Below are 25,534 nucleotides of genomic sequence, written 5' to 3'. Positions count from 1 at the left end.
ACATCTTTACTATACTCATTTATCAAACTCTTATCATTATCAAGCTCCTCCAAACCAAGTCTTGATAATGTGTTTTAGTCGCTAGATAGCATTAGAAACCTCTTCCACTTGCTTATTTTTGGCGACACAGAATTTCAAAAACGCATATTGTGGATACTTAATAAACGAGGCCGCTGCAGTGATCTGTTCTGGGTATTTTCTACCACCCGTGACATTTATAAACGGCTTTTGTACTATACGCACTCCTCAAAGATCTTCCCAGATACAGATCCCTGATGAAACATGATTATCGTATATCTAAAGGGCCGTCTTATTTAATTGCGTATATGAATACTGTTATGTTAACTATATAGCCATTTATACAGAGCATTAGTTTGAATTGGATTCATTTGCTGCAACTAGCTGACCATCTATTCAATTGATAGGTTATTGCAAAAATCATCTAGGCACCCCATATTTGCACGGCCTTCCATAGATTTTGTAGCCGGCTTTTTAAAGCTGGTGTTTGAGCATCAATAGACAAATGAATTTTGATTTGGTTTTTATGGATGACCAAGCAGATTTTTGCTTTACAAAAAATTACACGTCGCGATATTTATAGGCGGCTGCAAGTGTAGCATCTTATCAATTCATTTGGTCGACGGTCTACCTCTTATGGAACACACTTACCCCATATTTTTTCAATACGCTAGACACTTTAATATTGAACCTTACCGCCTGTAGTACTGCTTTGAAGATTGGGCACATATAATACAGAACCAGCCATACGAAGTTTAATTCCATTCATTACCTAATAATTTCATGAAGGTCGAATTTAAAGCAACTCCTTTACACGAACTTTAATATCCTTCTTCTGTGGGCTTAACCCTAACTCAGCCACTCGTAAGCATCGAACCTCGATACTAAAGACAGCACCTTCAGTTAATTAAAGAAGGTATTATCCATACGCTGTCCATACATCGATATCTGGACATTTTATCGGGTCCTAATGGGGCCACCAGAACATTGTGTTGTTTTTCGTCTGCCTCTGAGACGGATGCCGGAAGGCCTTGTCTGAACCCCTAATGTTTATACCTAGGTTCCTTGGATGATGCCGCACCCCGTCACGTTTTGTTTGCTTTATCCTGTTCGAGCGGACCTGCTATTTCTGCATGGGTGCAATACATCTGAAAATTTGTCATATATTATGGTGCCATACCTCCTAATTGTGTTTTGAAGGAACTCTAGAGAATGCCCTGTTTAAGCGTACAATATAGAATAGAAACGTCATGTCCCTCGGCTGATCTGGAATTTTAGGACGCGGTCTACATAATACTGAGTATTGGGTTTCGATAACTGAAAATTTCAATTTTGCGATTAAGCATTTAGCATTTCACAAGTTGAACGGCTGTTGGCTGATCTAGAAACGAAAAAAAAAAAATTCTTCTTTTGTGTGGTGCAACTCTGTATAATGTAAATACTGTGGGATCTACTTGGACGCATTTACTGAAACGAACATTTTAACAGACAACACCACTTTTTACTTAACGGACGTTAGTGTTTATAGATCGACACGTTACCGTTGAATGACTGCGTTATTCTATAATACATACTCTACAATGAACATTAGCGCTTAAGTAATAATCATTTTTGTCAAGCCATGCTCTCTTTCTCGTATAAAAAAAAAGTAGCTGTTAATATGGTACCAGATATTATGTATGCTTTGGACCACGCCACTGCCTTTTAAAAATTTACTTTACAGAAATGTTTGCAGCACTACTGAGAAGATGGTGGACCAACTCAGGCCGTATAGAGACTCGATACGTTTTGTGTTCTTTTTGCATAATTATTTTATAGGTCCTAGTTGTATAGTTTTATAGTTTTTTATAGCTTTCTGGCTTAGAGAACCTGCTGGATAATAATGTTTAGGTAATTAATAGGCTATAAAGTTTGCCTAAAAGTTTTTTAAATTTAGAGCAGCTCAGAAATAGTTTGTTTCGGCAACTTTCAGACAGGACGAATGTTTGCTAGGTTATAGGTATTTAGCAAAGATGTATGTCTAGTAGTGCAGGTGCGTATGTTACCTGCGGCGGAGTCTGATTTAAGTACAAGAGACGTTCTGTCCTACCTCAGTTGCGCCTTACTAACGACGCGTTAAGGGAACGCGTCAATGTAGCGCCTGCATTATAGAATGAATACGTTTTAACGACAAATTTTAGCACTTATTATCGCTTTGAGCATAGTAACTACAGATATTTGTTTCTCCTCAGTGGCGGCATTTTGTCCAGAACGGGGCTTACAAATCACGCAGTTTTCATAATAGCTTTATCTTCTCCGGTTTTCAAAGAGACAGGGGAATGCCGAGCAGAGGAATTTCGACGAGACTGGTTATTGATCTTGTCGGTGTCGTTACCTGCAGAAGGGGTTGAGTTTCCACAGAGGTCTTATCAGCGAGCGACCGCTCCTCTTATTTTTGTCGAAAACACGATTCGTCTCACATGGTCTGAATCTTGCTTCTTATTTGTCAGGTTACAGCATTCCTTGTCGTTATCCATATGTTAGCGAGTCTACACTGGTGCACTCTTCTTTCGGGCTTAGTGCACGAAAGGCGCTAGTGGAGAAAAGCTAAGGCGCTCATAACAAGAGAGCACGTTAGCTGCATTACTGGCTACGTGAAAATGTAACAAAGTTACAACATATCTGCCCTTCATATATTTCATCATATTATTTCACATCCCCACTTATATGCTCACCTATATGTTCCCTTTCTTTTTAAAGTATACTATATATATATTATATATATAAGTGTATTTGTGTGTGTGTGTGTTAGAACACCTTTTCTATTCATTTATTTTGATGTCTGTGTTGCAGAGAAATCGCACAAAACGTGTGAAGCCGACGGTTTCTGGCAAAAACGGCAGGGTCGAGAATACACAGTGTACAACTGTGGCACCGCTGAGGTAAACTACACAGCTAAATGTACCCTAACGGCTTCTACCTTAATCCTTAAAAAAGGTAGTAAACACTTTTTGAGACACTCTGAAACCTAGCGGTATTAGCTTGAAATAGATGGTTAGCAATATATAGACTAGACTGGAATTTGTATTTTGCATCTCTATTAATTGTTAGTTGTTTTAAAGGATACATTTTTTGAAAATGTCCATACCTAAAGCACCTGACGCGTCCAGCTCCTGCAACACGTAAAGAAACGTATTGATTTTTGTTATAATTACAGCTCAAAGCTGAAAGCTCAAAGATGTAAACGAGTAACGATGGAAGTCAGACTATATGTATATTTAATTTTGACGTAGAACTACTATAGTATACGATGTGAAAGTACCGATAAATTTTATCGTCGCTGTTTATCTTGCTTTCCTTAGTTGAACCGAGAAAAAGATTTCCATAATCTTTGGGAATTCTATTAATGTCTGTATCGTTGGTAGATTTCAGGAGGCCCATATTTTTTAATTATAAAAGAGTTCTCGTGCTTTGGTCGTTTTGTTAGCGTCTTATGTTGTTAGCTGGGTAAAGTTCTACTTCCACCGACTTTATGAACTTTACCCTTAGCTAGAAAGCAGTTGAAAGCATGTACACAAGTTTTTTGTTCATTTTATGAAGGCTAAATACATGACAAACATTTAGTTTCCTGAATGTTTTTTTATTTTTCCTGTTTGACGTCTGTCTTATCACACTGTGGCACTATGAGCTCAGTTTAGTGACGATTTGCCCATGCGACGAAATTAGCAGTCGCCCGGTATAGAAGAGAGCAGACTGTGGCTCCGAAATTTCCAATAAACATTTGAACTTTCGAAGATAATTGAAATCAGGACTGAGATTGTTGTTCCAAATATATTTGCTTTTATCTGTTTAGTCCCAGTGAAATACCGGGAGAAGTAGGATATGTTCGAGATTTTATCGACCGGATCATAAACGATGTTTGACCCTTTTCAGCACCAATATGACGCCTATGGTTGCATGTAGTAACGCGGTTTTGCTATCCCTAATCAAGCTCGTTATCTTTCCACAGTACATTCACCACAGATAAAATGGGTATTACGTATTGGTATCTAATTTTAATTAATGGGTGGTTATAGTCCAAATAATAGACATATATAATAAGCCGAGAAGCGTCTGGTACTGTACGGACAAATTTCCATATAACGAGCACATTCCTGTGTCGCCTAGAAATATTATGATATCTTATCTGAAGCTTTAGAATATCGGTGCAAACAGTGCAATGGGAGTCCGGAGGGAGCACACATTTTTATAAATATCCATAGGTAGATAGGTATATAACTGCTCGTATTTGAAAGATCGGTTAAAAGTAGAGCCCGCAAATCGACGAAGACTTCACACAGTTTACTTGCTTACTTTTACTTATTAGGACCGTGTGTTATTACGTCCATTTAACGTAAAACTTCATTACCTAAGGTCTAGCTCGAAAATTGAGGCGCTTTTCTTTTTTACTAGTTCACGACGATAGACAGAGAGACGGACAGACAGACAGACACGGAGTAAATACTCAGCTAGTATTATCTGAGACAACGCTCAGTACCTTAACGCGTTTGTGTGGTTACATTCCGAAATTACTTTACCTACTAGCTTTTTGCCTCTGACGAAGGGCGAGGTAATGCGGGTGGCAAAAGAATTCTTTTTTAGAGGCTGAACTTGAAACGCAGTTCTATGCAGCAGAGACCGAAATTAGAACAAGCTCATAGAGCAGAATAGGCAGTTTCGAATGATACATGAGCAAAGGGCCTTTTTTTCACGTATATCTGAACTTCAACGAGTTACGCTGCTAACTTGATTAACATCTACCTCTCGCCGTTTTTTCTTTAAATTTTTCAAAGTTTTTCGCCGCTTTCTATAAAAGTACTAATATTTCTTTAAGAACTATCTGCCTTCGACTTTGTGCCATATCCTCGCTGTACAGATTTTTCCAAGTTTAATAACACATTAGGTGGCATACCCCTGAAACTATGTTACTGATAATAACTTACACAGTACGAGGTAGTGCCCCAAAAAGTAAAATTTTTACGTATGGGTGATTTATATTTTTCCAGCATCGTCACTTAGAAGTATATCTCAGTATTTATCTTCATTCGCTTTCGGCGGTTCTACTATTACCAACGCTCGTCATCTTTTCACTATACAAGTAAGTTGAAATTGTTTAGGAAGATGATTGACGACTAGCTGACTACATTAAACAGCTATAATATTATTTTCTACCTTGTTTATTGTTGGGCCTTCATATAAAGAACTTGAGAGAAAATAAATAAAGGTTCCTTAGTAAATTCACAGGTGTCATCAACTTTTAATTGTGTACTGTGACTTAATGAAATGACAACGTCGGCAAGCTATCTTATAAAACTATGTTTAACCTTAACCACATGTGCATAATATACTCGTATAATTTTTCCCATTTAAAAATTTCCCTGGCCAGAGTCCACTTTTTGATGGCCTTTTACACGATTGGTTACATACATGGTCAAATCCGCGGCTAGTCAGCCGATTATGTGTCTATGTTTTTTGCGGTGTAAGACTCTTCTATTACTACAACTTTCTATTACTACGATAGCAACTCTAAAAAAAAAAAGAGGAAAAAGGCATGTTTGCTTGCCAACAGGAATAACGCTAATAAGAAACAGGTTAATCACAGAATTGCTTGATTCGCTGTGGATATAAAAATCCACCCATTAGTCACTAAAATGTCCTACCTTAAAAAAACAAAACATCGCCGATCTGGTAAATACTTGGCAGGCCGTGGGTCTTCTGATCAAGACAGTGAAATCGAGGGGTTACGCACGTGCCGCCAATGACATTGAAAGTTGGACGTGATTAATACCGCATACGACGAGGAACTCATAGGTGGTGGCTTCAAACAATTAAGCCCGTAAAATACAAGCAATACTAATCGATAGCAGGCCAGCGAAGCAACGGACTGTGGCACGCACAAATTTTGTTAAGTCTATATCATGCGAAAAGATCAACTCTAACAACAATGACGAGATCATCCACAAGTGTCTGCTGCTTGTCGCCCAGAAACGCATATCAGAGAAAGTCGTTTAGTTAGGATGATGTTTTTTCTGTAGGAAACAGAAGATAATTGTGTGAAAATGGTAAGCGATTTCACGGTTAGTATGTTGTTTTTACTAGTTTATTTTAAAATATGATTAGAGCAATTGATGTAAAATATAGGGGGGGGGGGGGGGTGCTATTCCTAAGAGGTGATTCCCACAGTAGTAGCAGCCAAGGGCACAAAAATATATGGGTCTAAGTAAGGATGTTGACATTATAAGGTTGGAAAAGGTTTCCGCGCTTAAAGGACTTTTCTTTTCCGTTCTCTTTTACTTGTTGTTTTCTTCTGATATACCGCTCGAAAACGCTCTATCAGCGTAATGTAGCAATATTGGGTTAAGAACGGATTTCCAACCTGAAACTTCTTCTCATTCTCACCTTCTGTATAATTTCTGCATTTTTTCGAAATCAAGACATTACCGAAGTAACTCGAAACATTCGCCTTGTGTACCATAATGACGCTATGGCTAAAACGACTGCTTGAGAGTAGTTTGTAAGCAGCGTCCAGGACATAAAGGATGCCGCTTCGGCTGACCGTTTAAATTTGATGTCGAAGATGACCATTGGAAGGCTCTTCAGAAGAAAAACGTCTTGGGAATTCGCTGTCTTCATTAACAACGGATGTGTGGCTGCAACTAGAAAATGGGCTGTAACCACACATCCATCATTAACTACCTCAGATTTTTTCTATGTGATCTTAGAGCTGGGGTATGTCATGAGCACTCTGAATCCAATAAAGTGTAACAGTTTAACGCTGCATGTTGACACTTCAATTATCACGCTGACTAATTCTTGCACAGAGTTAATTATTAGCTATGATGACGAGCGCTCTGGCTTTTTTTAGGCTATTTAGGTTTTAGGCTTAGTAGAAGAGTCAAGACACAATCCCACCGGACCTTTATTAAAAAAAAAATTATGCTTTGCGAGAGTCTGATTCGCTGGCAGTTGCTTCTAATAAACCAGACATAGTGGTACGCTTATTTGATCCAATTGCATTGAGCCAACGAGGCTACTTGAGGGAAAAGATTCGGCAAACGAGGTCACGTCGTCGTGCTTAATCACAATACGCGGCCGCACGCGGCAAATATCGACAAAGTTACCCGTTTGAGCTTGAAACGGGAGGTTTTGTTACATCCTTCATTTCGTCTAAACCTCGCGGCGTTAAATGTTTCGCTTACTGGACAATAACTCGCAGACTGAAAGCTCAAAACATCGTTGGAAAACTTTGGGACAAAATCCCCTACTTTGTGGTAGGACGGCATACGTCATTTTGTAAGAAGATGAGTGGAACATACGTAGCATTATAATCTGTTCTTACAGAAAGAAAAAATGTGGTATTATCCATTCCGCAAATGAAAGGAACGCGGGAACTTTTTTTTTCAGCTAATATTTGATATTCGTAAGCAGAAATCGAGCGAATGGCGCACAGTGTACTCCTCATGTACGTCAAAGTCCTGGTCATGCGTTTAATACAGCTCAACTCTTGCATCTCTGCGTTCAAAAACTAATTTTGGTGGCTACGTACAGATGTATAATGTGTTTGTTTGTATGTATGCAGAAAAAACGTACTTTAGTGTTTTGACTATTAAAATTTAACGTACCAACGTTCTTGTTTGCAGCAACGGTTAGAGTTCGGCTATTATATTTTCTGTTTTTTTTCTCATGAACTTGTTGAACTTGCGCCGTAATAAGAGCGTTAACTAAAACACATATTAAGGTCGAAAGTTAGCCTATTTTGATCCGCAATATTGTCTGTCTCCCCTGTGCAAATTATTTAGAGGACCCTTATCATAGAAAGCTTGCTAAATTACAAGAAGCAGCTGGGCAAACTTCTTCGTCAAGATGCGGGGCCTGATGTTGTAACTATACTAGGATCATTGCGATGCACCAGGTCGTCCACCATGACAATGAACTCGGTTTCGGTGGCCCCGTTTTTACACGGAACAGTTTTCCGCTATAGAACCCGATAGCTAGTAGTGCCTTGTCAGAGTATGGCCCGATATGTGCATTGCCACATTTATGGTATTAAAAAGAAAGGCTGGCCGTGTCAGTTCTCCGTGGAAAGTTTGGCGCAATAAATTATTCACCAATTCAATATGCCGCCTAATCTATTGTGTTTATGTGAATGTTGATTCTTTAATATTGCAGCTTCCGTTACTTTTATACTTTTCGGCACTTCTCATAGCTTACACATTGATACAGTTGATGTCCGCCATACTTAAGCGTCTATTTTGCCAGCGGATTTTATTTGCTGCTATTTGATATGCTTGAAGTTGGCTACGCTAAAGCAATACCGCTCATACTGAAGTGCTCTTTCCCGTACATGACAATACGTTATTCGAACGCCACACAATTTCGAAAATCGCTCGTATATTTGCATGCGAAGTTACTGAAAGGTTGATTTGAACTTTATGGACAGCATACGTTCTTCTGCTGTCTGTGTTTGGGAGGATATTTGCAGTTAACATAGCGCTCTAGACTTCGTCCACGATTTGTTTGCTTGATCTGGAGCTAAAACCATTTCGTGTCAATGCTCCGTCACTGGCCTACTCTGATTTGTTTTCCTTGAGTCTCTGCAGCAGCATACGGGCTGTTTCATGTGAAGCCTGAGTAATGACCGGTCGACGACACAGTGCCTCTCTATCATTACGAGAATCGAGCATCGACCCAATAAGAAAAATAATTACACTGACCGAACAACCAATTTTCACAGCAGAGATAGTTGTGCGAGGCGTAAAACGCTTGCTTGAACCGTATTTTTGTCGAAAATTGTATTCACAGTTCAACGTTCCGAACGAAACGGACCTTCAATGGTGCGGTCGTAGCTTTATTTATTCTTAACTTATTGCTCCGTTTGACCAGTTCAGACCAGAGACGAACTTTGACTTACTGCCACGATTACTGGTCGAACATGTCCCTGAAGTTAATCTGATTGCCATGACCAATGGCAAATACGTATTTCTATGGGACGTTTTTATAAATATACGTATCAAAAATCCATGATTATTTGCATGGAATGTACCATATAACCTATATCGAAAAAGTTATGCATACAGTCTACCATTTATATACATATAAACAGAAGACTGGCAGAATTTTAAAGGTATTGATAAACGTCAGATATTTTAGCGGTAGTCCGTTGTACTTCACATCGCGTATAACTCACTATGGAATAGACAAACAAATGTGTCGAGGTTTGTCAGCTTTGAACATTTTTTCGAGCGAAGTACATTCAAGCTAGTTCTCGAATTTAGACTTCGTCGCAAGCTTCTATATTTATTAAACAAGCGCATTATCCTGTGTAGTAGTTGGCTAATATAAGTTTGCATTATGTACATCACTATAGATTGACATTGTCCTTCAGCTGTTTCAAACTAATAAAATTACATTAGTTAACAACATAATCTATTATAATAGACATTAAGTGATTCTACAGATTTATCACATCGTTCGACTGTCTCATCAGATGTAGCGAAGTCAGCGGAAGTTCTAGCGTTGCCGTGCTACCTACAATTTATGCGCTGCCTTGCTTCTGTTGGCCTATTTGGTTGGGAACCGACAGCGACCGATTATGTAGCTAGGTCAATGCTGCATCCCTATCAAATGATCGGATGCGACACCAGCCTCCCAAGTCGTCCACATCTTGTTGCAGTCACTTACTCTTCTAGGTGCGTACCCTCTGTTCACGTGGCACGTTTTTTCTATGCTACAATCTACTTTGCGATTTGCTTAGTCCGCTTTTTGCCACGACGTTTACTCCTCCTTGTACCTACAAAGCGTAGCATTTGCTCATCGAATGTGCACGACAATTTGGTGGTAATGCATTTCGTCGTACTACTCGGCTGACAGGCCACTGTTTAGCCTGCTGGGCCGATCGACTTCTCTGGCGGGCCAAGGACCGAAGGCCGAGGCTGTCGGCCTCGGTGCAATTCTTGATGTACACCAGCAGCTGTACAACTGGCGCGCGGAGACACGCACTATCATGGCGCACACTTGTGTTTACGTGTGTGTATTTGCAGGTGGTGCTACTTTTTGTACCTCTTTCGTTCTATTTGTAGACCACTGAGAGCCTTCCTGCTTGTCCATCACACCGGCTGAAGCTAACTTGAACATTATTCGAAAAAAGTAAATACATGAGATCGGGGTGCCTTTGAGGCTTTCCGGGTTTGTAGTTGCATTACTTGAGTACATATGTGGTAATACCAGGGGCCTGGCTAGACCGGAACGGTCCACCTACCCTTTATAGAGCCAACTGTCATGTTTCCTGTTTAACTACCGCTACGTTCTCTGATTCTGTGTTTGTTTCTTATATACTAGAGTAAAGCATGGTGGTGCTCTCATACCGGTGTTCGACGTTACAACGGCGTCAAGACGAAAATTCATTTGCTCACGCGGCAGTTTAAAACAGATTGCGGGTCCAACATTAATACGTGATCATGTATCGGGGCTCTTTTGAGAAACTCAAAGATTTGCAAGCCTTCTGATATGATCTGTTCCTAAGACGCTACAAATGTTACCTGCAAGATTCGTGTGCATGAATACAATCCAATCAATGATCGACTTTCAGGCGGATCTTTAGAACGACATCCGAGCGAGTGTACTGGAAAAGGTCGTCTGACCCTTTTCACGAGCTATCAGTATTTTCGTGTTCATACTTCTGAATATTCTAATTCGTGCTTCGCTGTTAAAGAGCGTTTTGCGCTCTATTCATTTCATAATTCATTAGAATGTCATATATAGAGGTTGTGAATAATAGGCTTAAAATCAGGCCTTTGACCAAAGTTAGCCCAACTTGGCCAGTCCTTACGAAAAGCCATAAAGCTATTTGACACAAGTTTACTAGTTTGTGGCATTAACGAAATTCTGCGTATTTGTGTTTAGCTTTGAATGGAAAGATCCATTTAAAAGCTGCAGCGGTTACACAGGCGTACACAGCTAAATAGGAATGTATCTCCGATTTTGCATCAGGGGCGAGCATGCATTACAGGCATAAAGGAATGGCATCAGCTTTCGATTCTTGCAGGTTTCCGAAGAGCTGTTCCTTCAGTCTTAGTAAGTTAAGTAGTTCAAGTTAAGTGATTCAAAGGTCCTCGTTCGTATACAAAACATATGCAAAGTTCTACGTGAGAGCGTGACATGACGGTTTGAGATTTGAGAGCATTATAATGGTGGACAAGCAATCGCCGTGGAAGCCGGTCTTAGACATTCGTCCTGAGGACACTCTTTTAATAAGCACTACGTGTAGTGAATTCTGAAATTGAAAACTAGGACTGCCCTAGTTCCCAATAATGGTACAAATGGCTTCTAAAAGTCTATATATAAACTCCAAACGGCTTTTATTTACGTGGAACTGATATACTGCAAAGTAATCCCTATAAAATGTAAATCCGTTCTACCGCACATAATCCAAATTATTGCCGTAAACTGCTGATACAAACATTTAACTTTGTGTTCTGCCCGATTCTTGCTCAGTTGGCCCTAAAATCTTCACGTGTCGACACTTGTTGAAGTCCATTGGCGTCAAGTCTCGAAAACAGCCATGGTATCTATGAGGCCTCTTCAGGCAAGCTATCTACTTTATCGTCTATATGCTTTAGATCACAATGAGAATGCGTAAACACTTCGTACTATTAGAAATAAAATTAGCGGTGTCCACAAAAGTCTACCCGAATCGATGGCGTAGCAGATGCTTGCAGTAGATTATTTGGCATTAGTTACTGTAGTACAGTTGCTTTATAAACGTGGCCGTGTGTCCGCAACGTGCCGTCGTTGCTCAAAACACGCTGAAACTGTACACTGTGACGACATTCATCCAAGCGTCATTCGTAGAATTGTTTTTTTTTTTTCTATCTAAGTTATTTTTATTGTGTTTTCCGAAACGTTCCTTTCTATGATTTCTTAAACAGCATATACATACATTTTTAGGATCTGCATATATATATCTGAAGTATTACGTACTTCATTACAGCTGAGATTCAACTTCAAGCATGGTTCCTCGCAGCATATATGTAAGCTTTAATTTGTTTTTACCATATGGCAAGAGCAGTCACTCAGCAAGAAGTTCAGTCGATAGCGGCGCGGGCTGATTTAAACCTTTGTTGAATTCAGTTCAAGTAGCCGAAGGATAAGTCGCTTTTCCCATTGAATTTTACCGGTCCATAACAATTGTGACGGTGACAGGATCGGTGGAGCACGCTCTGAATAAACACACGCGGAAATATCTACTCCACTAGTTAGATCTGTCGTACACATAGAGTCAATCGGTTGGTGAAGTTAGTTCCATGAAAAAAACACGCATCATTACAGTTCTACTAGTTATAGAAAGCGAGAATGCACAATTTGTTTATATATACAATGCTCCAGTTTTATAAAAATACGTTTTTTATAATCCACAATAGCCCGAACGATTAATAAGCGTTACATACATTCATCACAATTGAAAAATCGTTATCTGCCAACGTTTTTATCTTGCGTACGTACAACTCAGCTTTGTGTTCTCTTCGTAGTTTGATTGTATACCCCGACCACAAATATGAAAGACTCACCAAGTTTCCTCCTGAACTGTTAGCAGTCGAAGTTTTAATAAAGGAGCTTTTTTTTTCATTTTCAAGGAACATCTGACCTCTAACCTGGTATTCGTATTTTTTATAAGCATGGAGACAAATCATACCTGTCTATTTTTATAGCTTTTTTTGAGTACTAATTTCAGCCTGTAACTTTGTTTTAAGGCAACTACGTGTAATCCGGATATTGCTTCATAAAAATGTATGCATCTCTTTGCTACTACACGGATTAGCCACAATCACTAAGGACTATATCTTTACGATGTCCCGTGTATCCAAGACCAATCCTATACCATTAGATCCCGCTGCCACTCTCGTAAGTACAAAACCATTTAACAGTTGTTCTCGATTCAAGCAGCGTTTTGTACAATTTGTAAAATTGCCTGTGTTTTTTGCGATCAGTTATTTAGAGCTGAAAGCAAGGACGCCTTTTGGAGCTCATACGCCTGAAGACGACCTGCATAAACCCATATAGGTCACATGAATGACTTGCTCAGTTATTATCATAATTAACATGTAAATGTTACTTAGGAGTGTTATTAGGTGACATAACGTAGTTTAAAGTTCTGATGAATCGGAACATTGCCTTCAAACGTCCTAAGGTAATGGGAGCAGAAAAGTAGTAGAGGTATGAATACGTAATCAACAAAAAAATTATACACTTGTCAGGCTGCATTTTATCCTATTGGAAGTTTATTTGCAGTGGTCGAGCGGTGAACCAGATCATAGACTATGATGTAAATAGAAATCCCTAGACGAATTTAGGAGCTTGATGATCCTTTGTAGCAATTTTTTCGCCAGTATAAATGGTCAGAACAAGCCCCCGTGCCAGGCGATGTAAAGAAGCGATCCGCAGTGATAATGTTTCCCATTAATCGATGCGTACCTTTATTATATAGTACGATAATGAATCTCCCTTAAAATGTAACCCTCCATTTGCTTAGTAACGGCTGTACACGTACATGGTACTAAGATAAGTTAGCTTACAGCTTTGAGACAATGAAGTGAGCCTAGGCTCGAACGGGTAATGGGGATAACGAACGAAAGGTTTACCTGTTTCGCCCTCCTGCTATATTTAACAAACTAAGAATCAACTATTCGCATTGTTCGCGTATGTCAAGCAGAGAAAATGTTATATTTATCTGAATTACGTACTATTAAACATTTTTTCTTTTTTACACGCTACTGCAATCATAAAGTTTCTGAATAATATTGCTTTTCATTGTACAGATGGTATACTATACGAAATCTGTATTGTCGCCTTGATAACGTCTAGCCCGTAGAAAACGGCCGTGGTATTCTTACACGTATCACTTTGAACGATAAATAGCAGTTGGATATGTTAGAACGAAAGCAAAAAATAACATATTGATGATGAGTTAACGAAAAAACGCATCGGTTGGTGAGAATTGACGTAGCGACCCTTCTGGCCGTTACCAGAAACGTAACTAGCTAATATTGGCGGGCTGGCAATCTGTTACATCTTGTAAAACCATGTAGCTGAGGGCATCTGATCCAAGGTGGCTGAGGGTAAATCTTCTTCAAACCGTCAAACTGTCGCCAATAAAATGCTACATGTAGCCTCCAGTAACATTGCAGATCATGTATACAGTTTTGAGCGTCTGCTTTCGGCCGAACTGCCTAAGGAACGGTCACGTGCGTCACGATAGGTTGGCACCTTCAACAACTTTCCAACTGTCGTTAATAGATGGAACAATTGAAAAGGGACCAGCATATAACAGTCGACTGAAAAACGATGCTAGATTTCATCGAATTTCCGTTTATACAGCATTACGATTTCTCAGTGAAAACTGAAATAGGTCCAACTCATGTGATAGGTACGCGCAGTATTTAGAGAGCTGAAATACCATTTCTTTGTTTTCGTTCAACCAGCCTATCTCTATGGTGAACACGTTTATGAATACAATGTAGCCTGGCTTGCCAGATTGGCTCTGGTAGCTGATCTTTCTAAAAGCTTACCTACAACACTTAAATTCAGCTAAATCGAATCTCTAGATCGTTTTCAACCGTAGAATAATATTAGTGCTTTTCTTTTTTGTTCTCCCGAAGAATCAAACTGACTATCTTCAAAGAAATTATGGCAAGTGTTGAATACATGAGGCCACACTTGGAGCATAGACCTACATATAAAGAGGTGGCTTATCAGACGTTACCATTACCTTTTTAGAAAGGTTCCAAAGGTGTTAGTCGACGTAGGCATCAACAAAATAGAGAAAAAAAAATCGTAACTACTTTAACCTCTCGAATCTACAATCTAAAGCTAAATAAGAGAAAGATACTTCCAGTGCATGACTTACGTGTGTTCGGCTTAAAACGCTACACATCTACGAGGCCATTTAATGACTCATTGGAATCATCTTTAGAAAGCATCGTAAACCCTCATTGAGGTATATCGATGCACCCGAAACTATACTTAACATATTTTTTATCTTTCCAGAATTGCTAGAGTACAACTATTTTTGTCAGCCTGTTGATTGAATATATCAGTCTAATTATCCTAATACAACAGTCGATTTATCATAGAATTCTTAAGACAAGCTATTATATAAGACCTTTATGCGGCAAGGTACTGTGCCAAACACATTGAAAATTCGGTTCAATGGGTCAAACGTAAGCTAGCTATTTAAAACAAGAACAGTGTAAAAATTATGCCCAACAAGCTCTCCTGGTTGAATCGATCCGAACTGTGTTTATAATTAGATTGTATCTAGATGCGGTTTAATTGTTGGGTTTATACGTAGCCATAGAACTATTGCCAATGATGAGCTAAACCACTGAGTTACTATACAGTAGAATGATGAATTTTTTACTTAAAAGGAACGAACGTTAGGCGACCCATTTCAGAGATGAGCAGCTTACGTACGAAACTCAATAGTTTTAACAGAGCTGACCTTGTTTAGATGGAAACTGGGTTTGGCGAAATTCATCCTTGTCGTATCGTTCTTGCTTGAAGTAACAAAGAAAAAAAACGAGCCCAGCTAGAGATGGCATTCCACGAATATGCTAGATGAATCAGCAATGATTATATACAATTCAGTACATTACTGATTATAGATAATAACCATTAGATTATAATAAATACATCTACTCGCCCACAGCACTGATGCGGAAAATGGCTCTTCTAAATTGAACGTTGTTCTTAAACTATGTTTCTAGACTGTATCTAAATAAAAAAAAAAATTCTTTTGACATGTGTTACTCCTAAGATTTATGCTTATTCAGTATAACCACCTTCCGCCCCGATTACAACTCAGTTTATGATTTAAACGATTTACTAGCCCTTTTCAAAACATTTCTTTCGTATAACTTTTCAATATTAACTGTGCGAAATTGATATTATTATTAGATATACAAAATTCTAACGAACTAAAGATTAGGCTGGTAAAAGGCCAAAAATCCGCAAAATGCAGGCACTCAAAACGGCCGAAAAGTTCAAGGTGTGCAAAAAACTTCAAAAAAAAAGAGCTAACCAGAGGAGCGTCTTCGGATCTAACCACTAACGAATATTCTCCTCCATAAAACGGCCGTTAATTTCTGTGTCAGAAGGCGTATCAAAAATGATTTTTTGGTCTATTTCGTTAAATTTTCGAGCGCTTGAAATCGAAACCCTATCAAGGATTTTTGGTCGTGCCGCATGCAAATTTTTCTTAGGTTCTGCAAAAATTTTTGAAAACGATCAATTTCGGGCAAGAGATGGGGTTTGTGGTTTGCGTTGCGCACTCGTAAACCGACATCATTTAGTTAACTCCTTTTTGACAAAATAAAATCTGAAAGACTGCATAATAACGAACCCTAAAAAGCCGAATTCTAAAATCGACGCGTTTTTACTCTCCACAGCAACGTTTTTTATTTTCTGCAAAAAGAAATGGCGTTCGCTTGGCACCGAAAATAGCAGCGGATTTCGAAAGATGGACTGTCAAACTTTTGCCCAATTTAAATACACCACCTTGCTATTCACATAGTGAGCATACCTAAAGCCCAACCTCAGCTATTCAGAGCTCCGAATCAACCCCTTTATGATGTGATTTTCAAAAAAACCCGGCGTCGCTGTCCTCGAAAGGGGGCCAGGAGCTGTCGGAGTCTTTGTTTCAACTCTGATCATAATCAATCATTCAACTTATACAAGGGGCTGATATGAAAAGGTGACTGTTGTCCTAGAGTAAAAGGTACATGAGTGCGCGTTGGTAAAATGACTATCGACTCCCATCAATACCATTTGAGCGTTGGGCAATGCTCGCCCGTCAATTTTTTTTGTATACTATGCTCCTCGTATATTGCTCGAGTACTTGAGCCTGTAAAGCTTAAAACCAATGAATTGTCTACAAAGTCAGATTGCATGGCAACATGGCTGCGTGGCATTAGTATACAGGAATAATTCCAGTAGCGGAAGCGGAGTTGGACGTAACTGCAATTCAACTTTATTTGGTATGCATCTTTCAAATAGGAACTGAAGATCGCGACTTCTGGCTTTGTAAGTGAAGTCTGTCGCGTTACGCAATACGCATATACAGAGTTAAACAGAGACCCACAGCAGCAGTGATACGAGTCTTTTTCTTGCAATCCTTCGTTGGCCTTTTTTTATTATTGCGGTTTCCCATCTAATCTTTTTTGATAATAATATCTTGATAGCCAAACTATCGCTAACTTTAGAAATGACGCCATCATACAATAATGCTTTACGCGTTCATGTGTATAAACTAAGACAATCATGGTTCTATAGCAGACTTTATAAAGTAGATCTTAATGAAATGACATCCTTTGGCGGTATTTCAGTGGCTGTGTCGTTCACTAACGTTAATTATCAAGTATCTGCGTATGTGTCAATACGCCTGGATGTTCTGCGAGGGCTTCTATCTTCACAAGATCCTCGTCACGGCTTTTAAAGAGCAAAAGTCGATGCTGCCATTCTATGCATTCGGATGGGGTTAGTGACGCCTATTCATTTGAAGTGCAATGCATCAGTGCGTGTAGTACCGTGATTGGGAGCATACCCATTGCAAAAAAAGAAACATTTTTATCATCGGTTTTCGTGCTTTTCTATAAAAAAATAATGCAGATACATATATATATATATATATAGGTTTCTATACACTTTATCTTATTACTATGAACATGTATCAGTCACACCCACATATGGGGACTGGACTGGTGAAGGCGTTGTGTAGGTTTAAACAAAGAGAGAAACATAATCGTTAGCATGTAGCAAAAGTAATCTTTGTTAGTGACAAGTATATGATTTATTTGTTGTTCTCTACTTAAGCTGCGCCACCTTTGTTACTACTATCAATTGTTCACAAGTTAAAGATGGCAGGTTTATAACAGCGTATACAGAAAGGCAGACTACCAGTGCAGAGAATATAGCATCTTTAAAATGGAACGCAGCCACTGATGCCTTCTTAGGAGGCACAACATTCACAGATGGGGTAAATTTCGGTTTGTGGGTAAGAGAAAGGTATAGGCTGACAACTATTCGTGTATATCTAGATGGCTACTTAAATTGGTTGAAACGAGCTGGGAAGGATGTCCGAGGTAAGAAAGAACTCGAACGTAGCGAGCGTGTAAATCAAATGTCTCTTTTAAACGCGAATAAAGAATTGCCAGTTTTCCCTTTAATCCCGTTTCAGCTACTTTTGCGACCTGTGAGGATAATGTTTGTTAAATAATTTTACAGTTATGCCAGCCTTCTTTCTCATTATCTACGGCTCAATGGTCTATAGAGGGAAGAACACGTCGGAGTAAGTATTCTCAATGCATCGCTTTTATTGTGCCTAAACGATGTCGTATTGCACGTATATGATTGTTTCAAAAAGCAAACTAGATAGAAGCTTAATCAAAAACTATCTCATTTAATAACATACAGCGTGTTATTGGCCATATAAATCCGCAGTTTGTGGAGAAGGAACCTCACTTCGAGAACTCACATCCCACTTCACACATTCTTCTATTGTCCGCTAAAATGAACGTATTGCCATCAATTGTCGGATTACTTTTCGGCAAGCACTGGCCTTTTTTGTGCAAAAGATGACTGAGAACGTAAAAAAAGAGATTGCTTAATCAACTGCAATCAAGAGAAAGTATATAGGTCCGTTCTCAATAAAAGGTCATATTTAAGTTCAGCTCTATATTTTTCGGTTGTATTATTCGTTAAGAATATGTTGAATTAGTACTAATGCGGTGTAGCACAGCGGGTTACAGATTTAGCAATTATTTGATTAGATCGGGGTACTGCATACATCGCGAACGATGAGGATCATATCGTCCTTGCTTGGCCTTTTATCGCATTTGCGTTTTTGTATGCGTCTCGTTTAATCACTGCCTGTTACGTTTCCCTTTCAGCTGCGAGGTGACCGGTGGCTGGCTTGAATGGGCCCACATGGCACCTAGTCTCCTCTGTCTTGTGGTGGGTATCATTCTTGTTAACTGTATTGCGTTATGATAAACAATGCCGCTATTACAATAGCACACAACCAGCAGAAAACGGCTCGCTAAAACAGCAGAAGTGACGACAACGGCAGCAGCAGTTGTAGCAGCAGCCAACAATAGTAACTGTCATTCTATTACTGATAGCCGAAGTAAGCAATTAATGCACCTGTTGCAGGTGTCCTGCTGATCGGGCCACTGCGCCTATGTTAGTCATAGGTACAGAGGCAGTTAGCGTAGTTACATGCGTAGGATTATTATTTTGCCCCACATATATATACACTTACCTACGATGCGTGGGTCAGTCAAGCACAAATCAACGATTAAGAGGCAGACGTGCAGACTATTTTTCAGCGATGTGGTTATCGTTATACCTATAAATCTTTCCAGCCAAGGGAAAAAATAGAGACTGCTTTATATTGTTGAATACAATGGGTACACCCAATAGCGCTCGCCTCACAAATTCCTTAGCGTTAATAAGACACGCGTTTCTATAATATACGGCCGCTTGTTTGCTGCCTCGGCATAGGTCAGCCTTTGTTTATCGATATGTAAATAGGCCTGCTCTACCTGACACTGAGTCAATTTAGCCCAAGCTAGTCCTAAACAAAGCTTAATCCTAAATTGAACAAGCTTTGTTTTACATATTGTTTGTTTACTATACCACTTACGTCACTAATATCACCTGAAAGTAGCCAGGATATAATATAAAAAGAAGTATGAGATTTGTCGTTGATGAGATAGGGTGGCCATTAGTTCTTTTTAAGTTATGCTCTGGCTGATTAAATCGGAGGCCTATGTATATCCCGACGTTTGGACTGAGTAAAAAAAATCAAATATTATTTGACGTATCGGAGTTTTAGGCAAATTAGTGACGCTGAGCTTTTTTTCAGTTAGTATTTTGAACTTGTTCGCCGCTTATAGGAGTGACAATTTGCAGCCCAATGCGTCCCCCGACTTAAAAAGTAACGATGCGTATGTACAAATGAATGTGAGGACTTGCATACATTTTTTTTTCTATCTGACCCAGTCCCTCAAGAGCTGGACGCGGCCATGCAACGGACACTAAAAGTGTTTATCGTCGGGCGACTATCAAAAGTCAAACCCAAATTAACCGGGTGTTGTCCCGTTTCCAACGCTGAATCTATTTCGAAAAGATGTCCTCCGCGCCGTATGTCAATTGGGAGTCACCAAGCGAACAAGGTGCAAAAGAAACAAGGTAAATAAGCTCTGAAGAACGCAGAACGAATACGTAAGCCAGTGTTGCTAGTTTGGTCTTCACAAAGATTAAAGAACGTGGGAGAGGGTTCCACGACAGAAGCTTCATTTTGACTATGATGAGGCTTTATTTAAAGAGTACAGCTTTGACTATAAACAATAAATCAGTGTAAAAACCGTCTGTTATACCTTAGCCTCTAGCAAACTAATTAACAAGGGACTACGTTAGGGCTCTTATAGAAGACTGGCAACACCAACCATTCGTTCGCTGCCAGAAAGTGAACAAATGAAGATAAACAGTCGTAAATACAACCTGCGGTGTCAATATCAATCTGTGCAAATATCGAACACACATTTCTCCAACACGTTCAGATCTCGGTCTGAGCTAAATAAGCCACATTTGCGCTTAGCTGCTATATATATATATATATACACACGAGATTTCACTGGCTGAGATAAATAACCTCCGGGCCCTGCGTGATTTCCGTCGGCCTTTGTGATATAATATCAGGTATCCTAACACACCAACAGTTTCTTTGGTTCAAGCACTTTGTTTGTCTTTACTGTTCGTACGCGATCCAAGTCTACGAGTCTATCAACTTATTAAACACTTGGCAGATTGGGTCGCGATAAAAGCTTAATTTTGCCAGATATTGGACAGGTCGTCTCAGCAAATCAAGGGCGACGTGCCATTTCAGTAGACTTAGTTCTTCTTAGTTCTCAAAATATTTTTTTCCTGACATTCTGAGCTCGTCTGTTCTAATTAAGAGGGCAAATTCCCTGGTAAAACAACTACATATCTTCCAGGCGAAGCTATGTGCATAGAGTGGGGAAAAAGCCCTACCCAACGTTTACAGTCAGCTTCGCCCCACGGATTTATTTCTTTAGCATAATGTCTTCGGCGAATAAATGAGACCAGGGTAAAAGCCGACACAATCGGCTAGCTGAACTGAAAGAAACCTGCTTTATTTTAAGAACGGTGTATCAAATATTACCAATAAAGGCATCACGAGAATATGGGAAGCCTTTTTACTGAACGTCGGCGATAAACGACACGGACTGAGGCTTAACTTAAGCTTAGTTTCGTGTAATGTAATAGGATGTACAACAGGAATGTATTAAATATCATAAACAAACTTCCGTTTAACCGTGAATGATCCAGGTTGGCTTTTAACCGATGTCTAAGCTTTCGAAAAACTTCTTTGGCAATTACTTGAGTATCACCGGTTAGTAGATCCAGGTCGGCATGGGTTTCAGGGGTCTGCCTGCGGATCGAAACTTTGTGCATTACTGACATCGACGTTAGAAGAAGCCTAAGCCATCATTCGATTTTAAACGATGCGCGGGTGCAGTCCAAGTGCAAGGTGGTTGATTGATTTTGGCGTGTTGTTAGCGTTGGGTAAGGCTACTAGGCTAGCGATAAACCTATCTAAAGAGGCCGATGAGATAGAACGATGAGGCGTGAATCTGCCAATTGAATCTGTGGGTATATCTAAAAAAGCTAGCGAAATTGCACTCAGGGAAACGTCGTTGGCAAACCATCAGGTTCAAATGGATCATTATTGCTTCATAGTCGGCTTCTTTCATACAACAGTCTTTTCGTGGGCCTACAAGCCACCTCATCGAACCCGCCGATGATCGGAAAATCCAAGTTTACAGGCGAAAGCTGCAGGTTGACATTAATACTCAGGTTGCCCTTTGTCCATGAAGGGCAGATCGGGAAGGATGCCACTCATCGCTCAAATGATGTTTTCAGTTAGTCACGAACGTCCGCTGGCGATAGATGGAGACTCTGAATATAAACTTTTGCTTATAAATTGGCCCGATAACGTTAGCGGAAACCAGACGGACAGTACACAAATTCAAATCACCTACGAGAGTTACAGGATGGCCGATTTGCAGAAACTCGTAGCCGAGTTGATGTATGCTGTCTTGGGAATTAATGGCGAAACCTGTCGGTAAAATATGCACTCACAAATAGCCCGTGCCTACTATGTAGTGATATATGTTATCATACTGCACAGCAGAATTTAGACTCTCGCATACCCTGTTCTTGCAATACACAAATTAGCAGCCGATTGGTGGAAACTCGGTACAAGAAAGCCGATAGTCTTCTTATGCTCCAGTGATGAAGGTAACGCCTGTTGAAGTGCAGTGACATTTTCCAGACCACAAGTCTTTAGTGAAGAATCCTAGCATAGGTTAATACGTGGGTTAATAATCGGTGCGTACATTTGCGTGCATTTGCACTTTGCAAAATGCAATTGTACTTCACTCGCTGATCCATTGTTCCTCGCTTCGCTGTGCTCGTACTGTTGCTGCCGCCGTTGTCGCCGCCGCCGCCGGAAGGGGGAAAGATGGGGGAGAAAAGAAGGTCACGTTCTGCATCTCTTATTTACTTATTTGTTCGCTTTTTTCTGCATCAATTGCGCACCCTCGCTACAATTTGCTGATGACGTACATTATAATAGATGCAGGTGGTGGCGATGGCGCTGCTATTTCTATCATGTTCTTTTACCGTTGTGTATCATGCTGTGCTTAGTATTAGGGTTGTGCATATTCCGTATGTGCGTGCTTGTTTTTCAGTGCAACTTCTTTTTTCTGACCAACATTATGAGGGTGCTCGTCTCCAAACTGCGCAGTTCACACGGTCAAGAGCCTATTCAGTTTCGGTAAGTGCTTCGTCTGGTTTCAGAATTGAGAGAAGAGGTACGACGTGCATAAAGAGGCGTATGGCCTAATTCGGATCTGGCAGATTTTTTAACTTCTTAGTAATGCTCGTTTCAACGAATCGACGCCTAAAATAGATATAATAATACTGTGTTAACAGTACATCTGACGCTAACGCTAAAACGTTTGTTTTTCTCTCAGACTACAAGAAACTGATGAGCGTTGGGCTCGCACAACAGCGATGTAAAACTAGGGTATCCATAAAATGAACCCTACATATTGGGAACCGTACTGATATAGTGACAGTTTGCTACTTGCAAAAGTACTCCTAACACTAAATGTATTCGAACTAAATGGCGAGCATTTGGAGCAAGAAAGCGAAAGATCCAGCCTCATTTCTCGTAATGCTGAGGGGGCAATAGGCAACTACCTATGTATTCAGTTCTTGAATAAGAAGCGCAGATAAACAATGCAAGTTACAATTAATTTACATTTTTTTTCTTTCGGTTTGTTCCTTTTTTTATGCCTAAAAATCCCCTGCTCATATCTAAAAGTTTCGTCCTTTATTCGCATTGCCTCTTCAACACCTGCGTCGCGGTTACGACTACTGCTGCCGTTATCCCTACTGCTGCCACTCTTTTGATTACTTCTACGGTCTCGGATTGCTCCCCACAGGAAAGCTGCCCGCGCCGTTATGATTCTGTTTCCCCTGTTTGGGATGCATTTTCTGCTGGGTCTCTATCGGGTGCCTGACTATTGCGGAGGTCTAACCTTGTACGCGTATTATAGCAAAGCGTCAGACGGCCTCCAGGGTACCTTCGTAGCATTCCTATTTTGCTATCTCAATGGAGAGGTGAGTACTTATATTTGCTAGTAGTTCTTCTAATCTACAGCTGTTTGTTGTGGTAATAAAAGTTCGACCTGGAAAGCAAAATAGCTTAATTCAAGATACTAACAATATATGGCCTTCAATGCGGTGTACAGAACTAGCTAATAAAAACAGCATTTGTATTCTATGAGCTGTACAAAGGAAAGAACCATGCAGTAAAAAGAAATAAAAAGATGCAAGCGAATTGTTGCACAATAGGCTAAATATCACAGACTGCTATCGACCAAATTATGAGCCTGCTAGCCAAGACGAAAAAAAAAAATTCAGCTTATATGCAATCTAAAAAAAATAGGTGAAACCCAATTTTAGGGATTCTTATATCGTTCTCTATATCAATTTTCTGACTCTGCAGGTGCATCACCTTCTGAAACGTTCATATGGCCGATATGTCCTTCGGCGCGGAATCAACAGTGGCCGAGGAGTACGACTTACCGCCAGAATGTCCTTCTCTACGCACGTATCTTCCGTCGCCGAGACCAACGTCCGCTGTTGTGACGTGACAAAACCACTCACCCAACCGAATCCGCATAAAATAAACGACACCAATTGTTAATCAACGATCATTGCTAACTTTATGATGCTAATGTGATGTTCCTTTTCTTTATTTTCATGACAAGCGTCAAAAACCCCCATCACACAAAAATATCAGGCATACAAGGAAGAAGCGTGAGGCGGTTGTGATAATAATAATAATACTAGAAAGCACAATAATTATAGTAATAATTAATTATATAATATAATATTCATGGAGACTGTCACTATAGCTATAGCCGATATAATAATTAAGTTTCAACTGCTCACAGCGGCGGAACTCTGACGCACTTCGCAATCATTTGGACTGACGTAACAATCGCCATTGATTGATAAATGCGACCGATGCAGTCTCACTTTAAATAAATAGCGCATGGTGCCACTTTGTAAATCACAGGGGCTGCCATTATTCGGTTAGCTTATGTTGGTACTATACACGGTAGCTAATAACATTGTCATCTTCTATCATCTAATTAACAATGTCATCTTAAAGTTCTTTCATGTTCAATATAAATGCACAGTGATAGGTCCTGTTTAATGTCACGATGAAAAACAAAACAGTACTAACTTCTTAACAGGTCTTCAACGTGTACAGCTTCAAAATTCATATCAATACCATGTGTATTTTTATAGATATGCTGTAAACTAGCGAGTTTCCGTAAACGCAAAAAACTTTATTGTCATTTAGTGACTTGATGGGTAACGTTGAAGCCCGATTCCTATAGATATCCGCGCCAGAGGCCTGAAAAAGGCCACAGTGTAGTACCAAACAGTGCTCGAAATTCCAATAGTTGCTGCTCTTTGCAAATTGCAGACGTAATGAACAGCATGATACTCATAGAAGAAATTTAGAAAATAGCTAATAAACGTTGCATCTAAGGAGAAGACTCTCGGCGACGACTTCAACGATCCTACCCACATTTACGTGATGGGTAACCTTCAAGAGTGCTTCATTGCATCGCTAGACAAAATTATGTTGGTCTATTTGATTAACCTATAACGATGATGGAGTGCCCAGGTACGCCTGAATGTACAGCGTGCGTCCATTTGGTCTTGCTCCACACTTTTTTATTCAACACAAGTTAGCGTCATGCGTTGACAATCGAATGCAGCGTAAGCCTGGCTCGCTTGGTGTTTATTGATGCGCGGAAGGATAGAAAAACAA

General features: G+C 39.8%; 1 protein-coding gene across 10 annotated transcripts in view; it reads left to right on the top strand.

The window, feature by feature from the left end:
- LOC111248418 (calcitonin gene-related peptide type 1 receptor-like) overlaps positions 1–24,763 on the top strand; it is a 146,427-nt gene extending 121,664 nt beyond the window's left edge. For 7 of the 10 annotated variants that reach the window (XM_086978057.1, XM_086978068.1, XM_086978061.1 and 4 more), the window contains 9 exons: positions 2,851–2,939; positions 5,043–5,134; positions 12,786–12,936; positions 17,415–17,565; positions 18,313–18,376; positions 18,978–19,041; positions 22,866–22,951; positions 23,625–23,802; positions 24,191–24,763. In XM_086978057.1, coding sequence (XP_086834183.1) covers positions 2,851–2,939; positions 5,043–5,134; positions 12,786–12,936; positions 17,415–17,565; positions 18,313–18,376; positions 18,978–19,041; positions 22,866–22,951; positions 23,625–23,802; positions 24,191–24,391 — 1,076 coding nt within the window. In that variant the 3' untranslated portion in view covers positions 24,392–24,763. Of the gene's footprint in view, positions 1–2,850; positions 2,995–5,042; positions 5,135–12,785; positions 12,937–17,414; positions 17,566–18,312; positions 18,377–18,977; positions 19,042–22,865; positions 22,952–23,503; positions 23,803–24,190 lie in introns of all 10 variants that reach the window. The other 3 variants (XR_015319545.1, XR_015319546.1, XM_086978074.1) reach the window with 3 other exon arrangements.
- Positions 24,764–25,534: the final 771 nt, after the last annotated feature.

This window comes from Varroa destructor, unplaced genomic scaffold (genome assembly GCF_002443255.2).
Source record: "Varroa destructor unplaced genomic scaffold, Vdes_3.0 BEIS01000001.1, whole genome shotgun sequence".
Classification (NCBI taxonomy): Eukaryota; Metazoa; Arthropoda; class Arachnida; order Mesostigmata; family Varroidae; genus Varroa; species Varroa destructor.
Note: the sequence above shows the minus strand (reverse complement) of the source record. Positions and strands in the feature narration are given on the sequence as shown.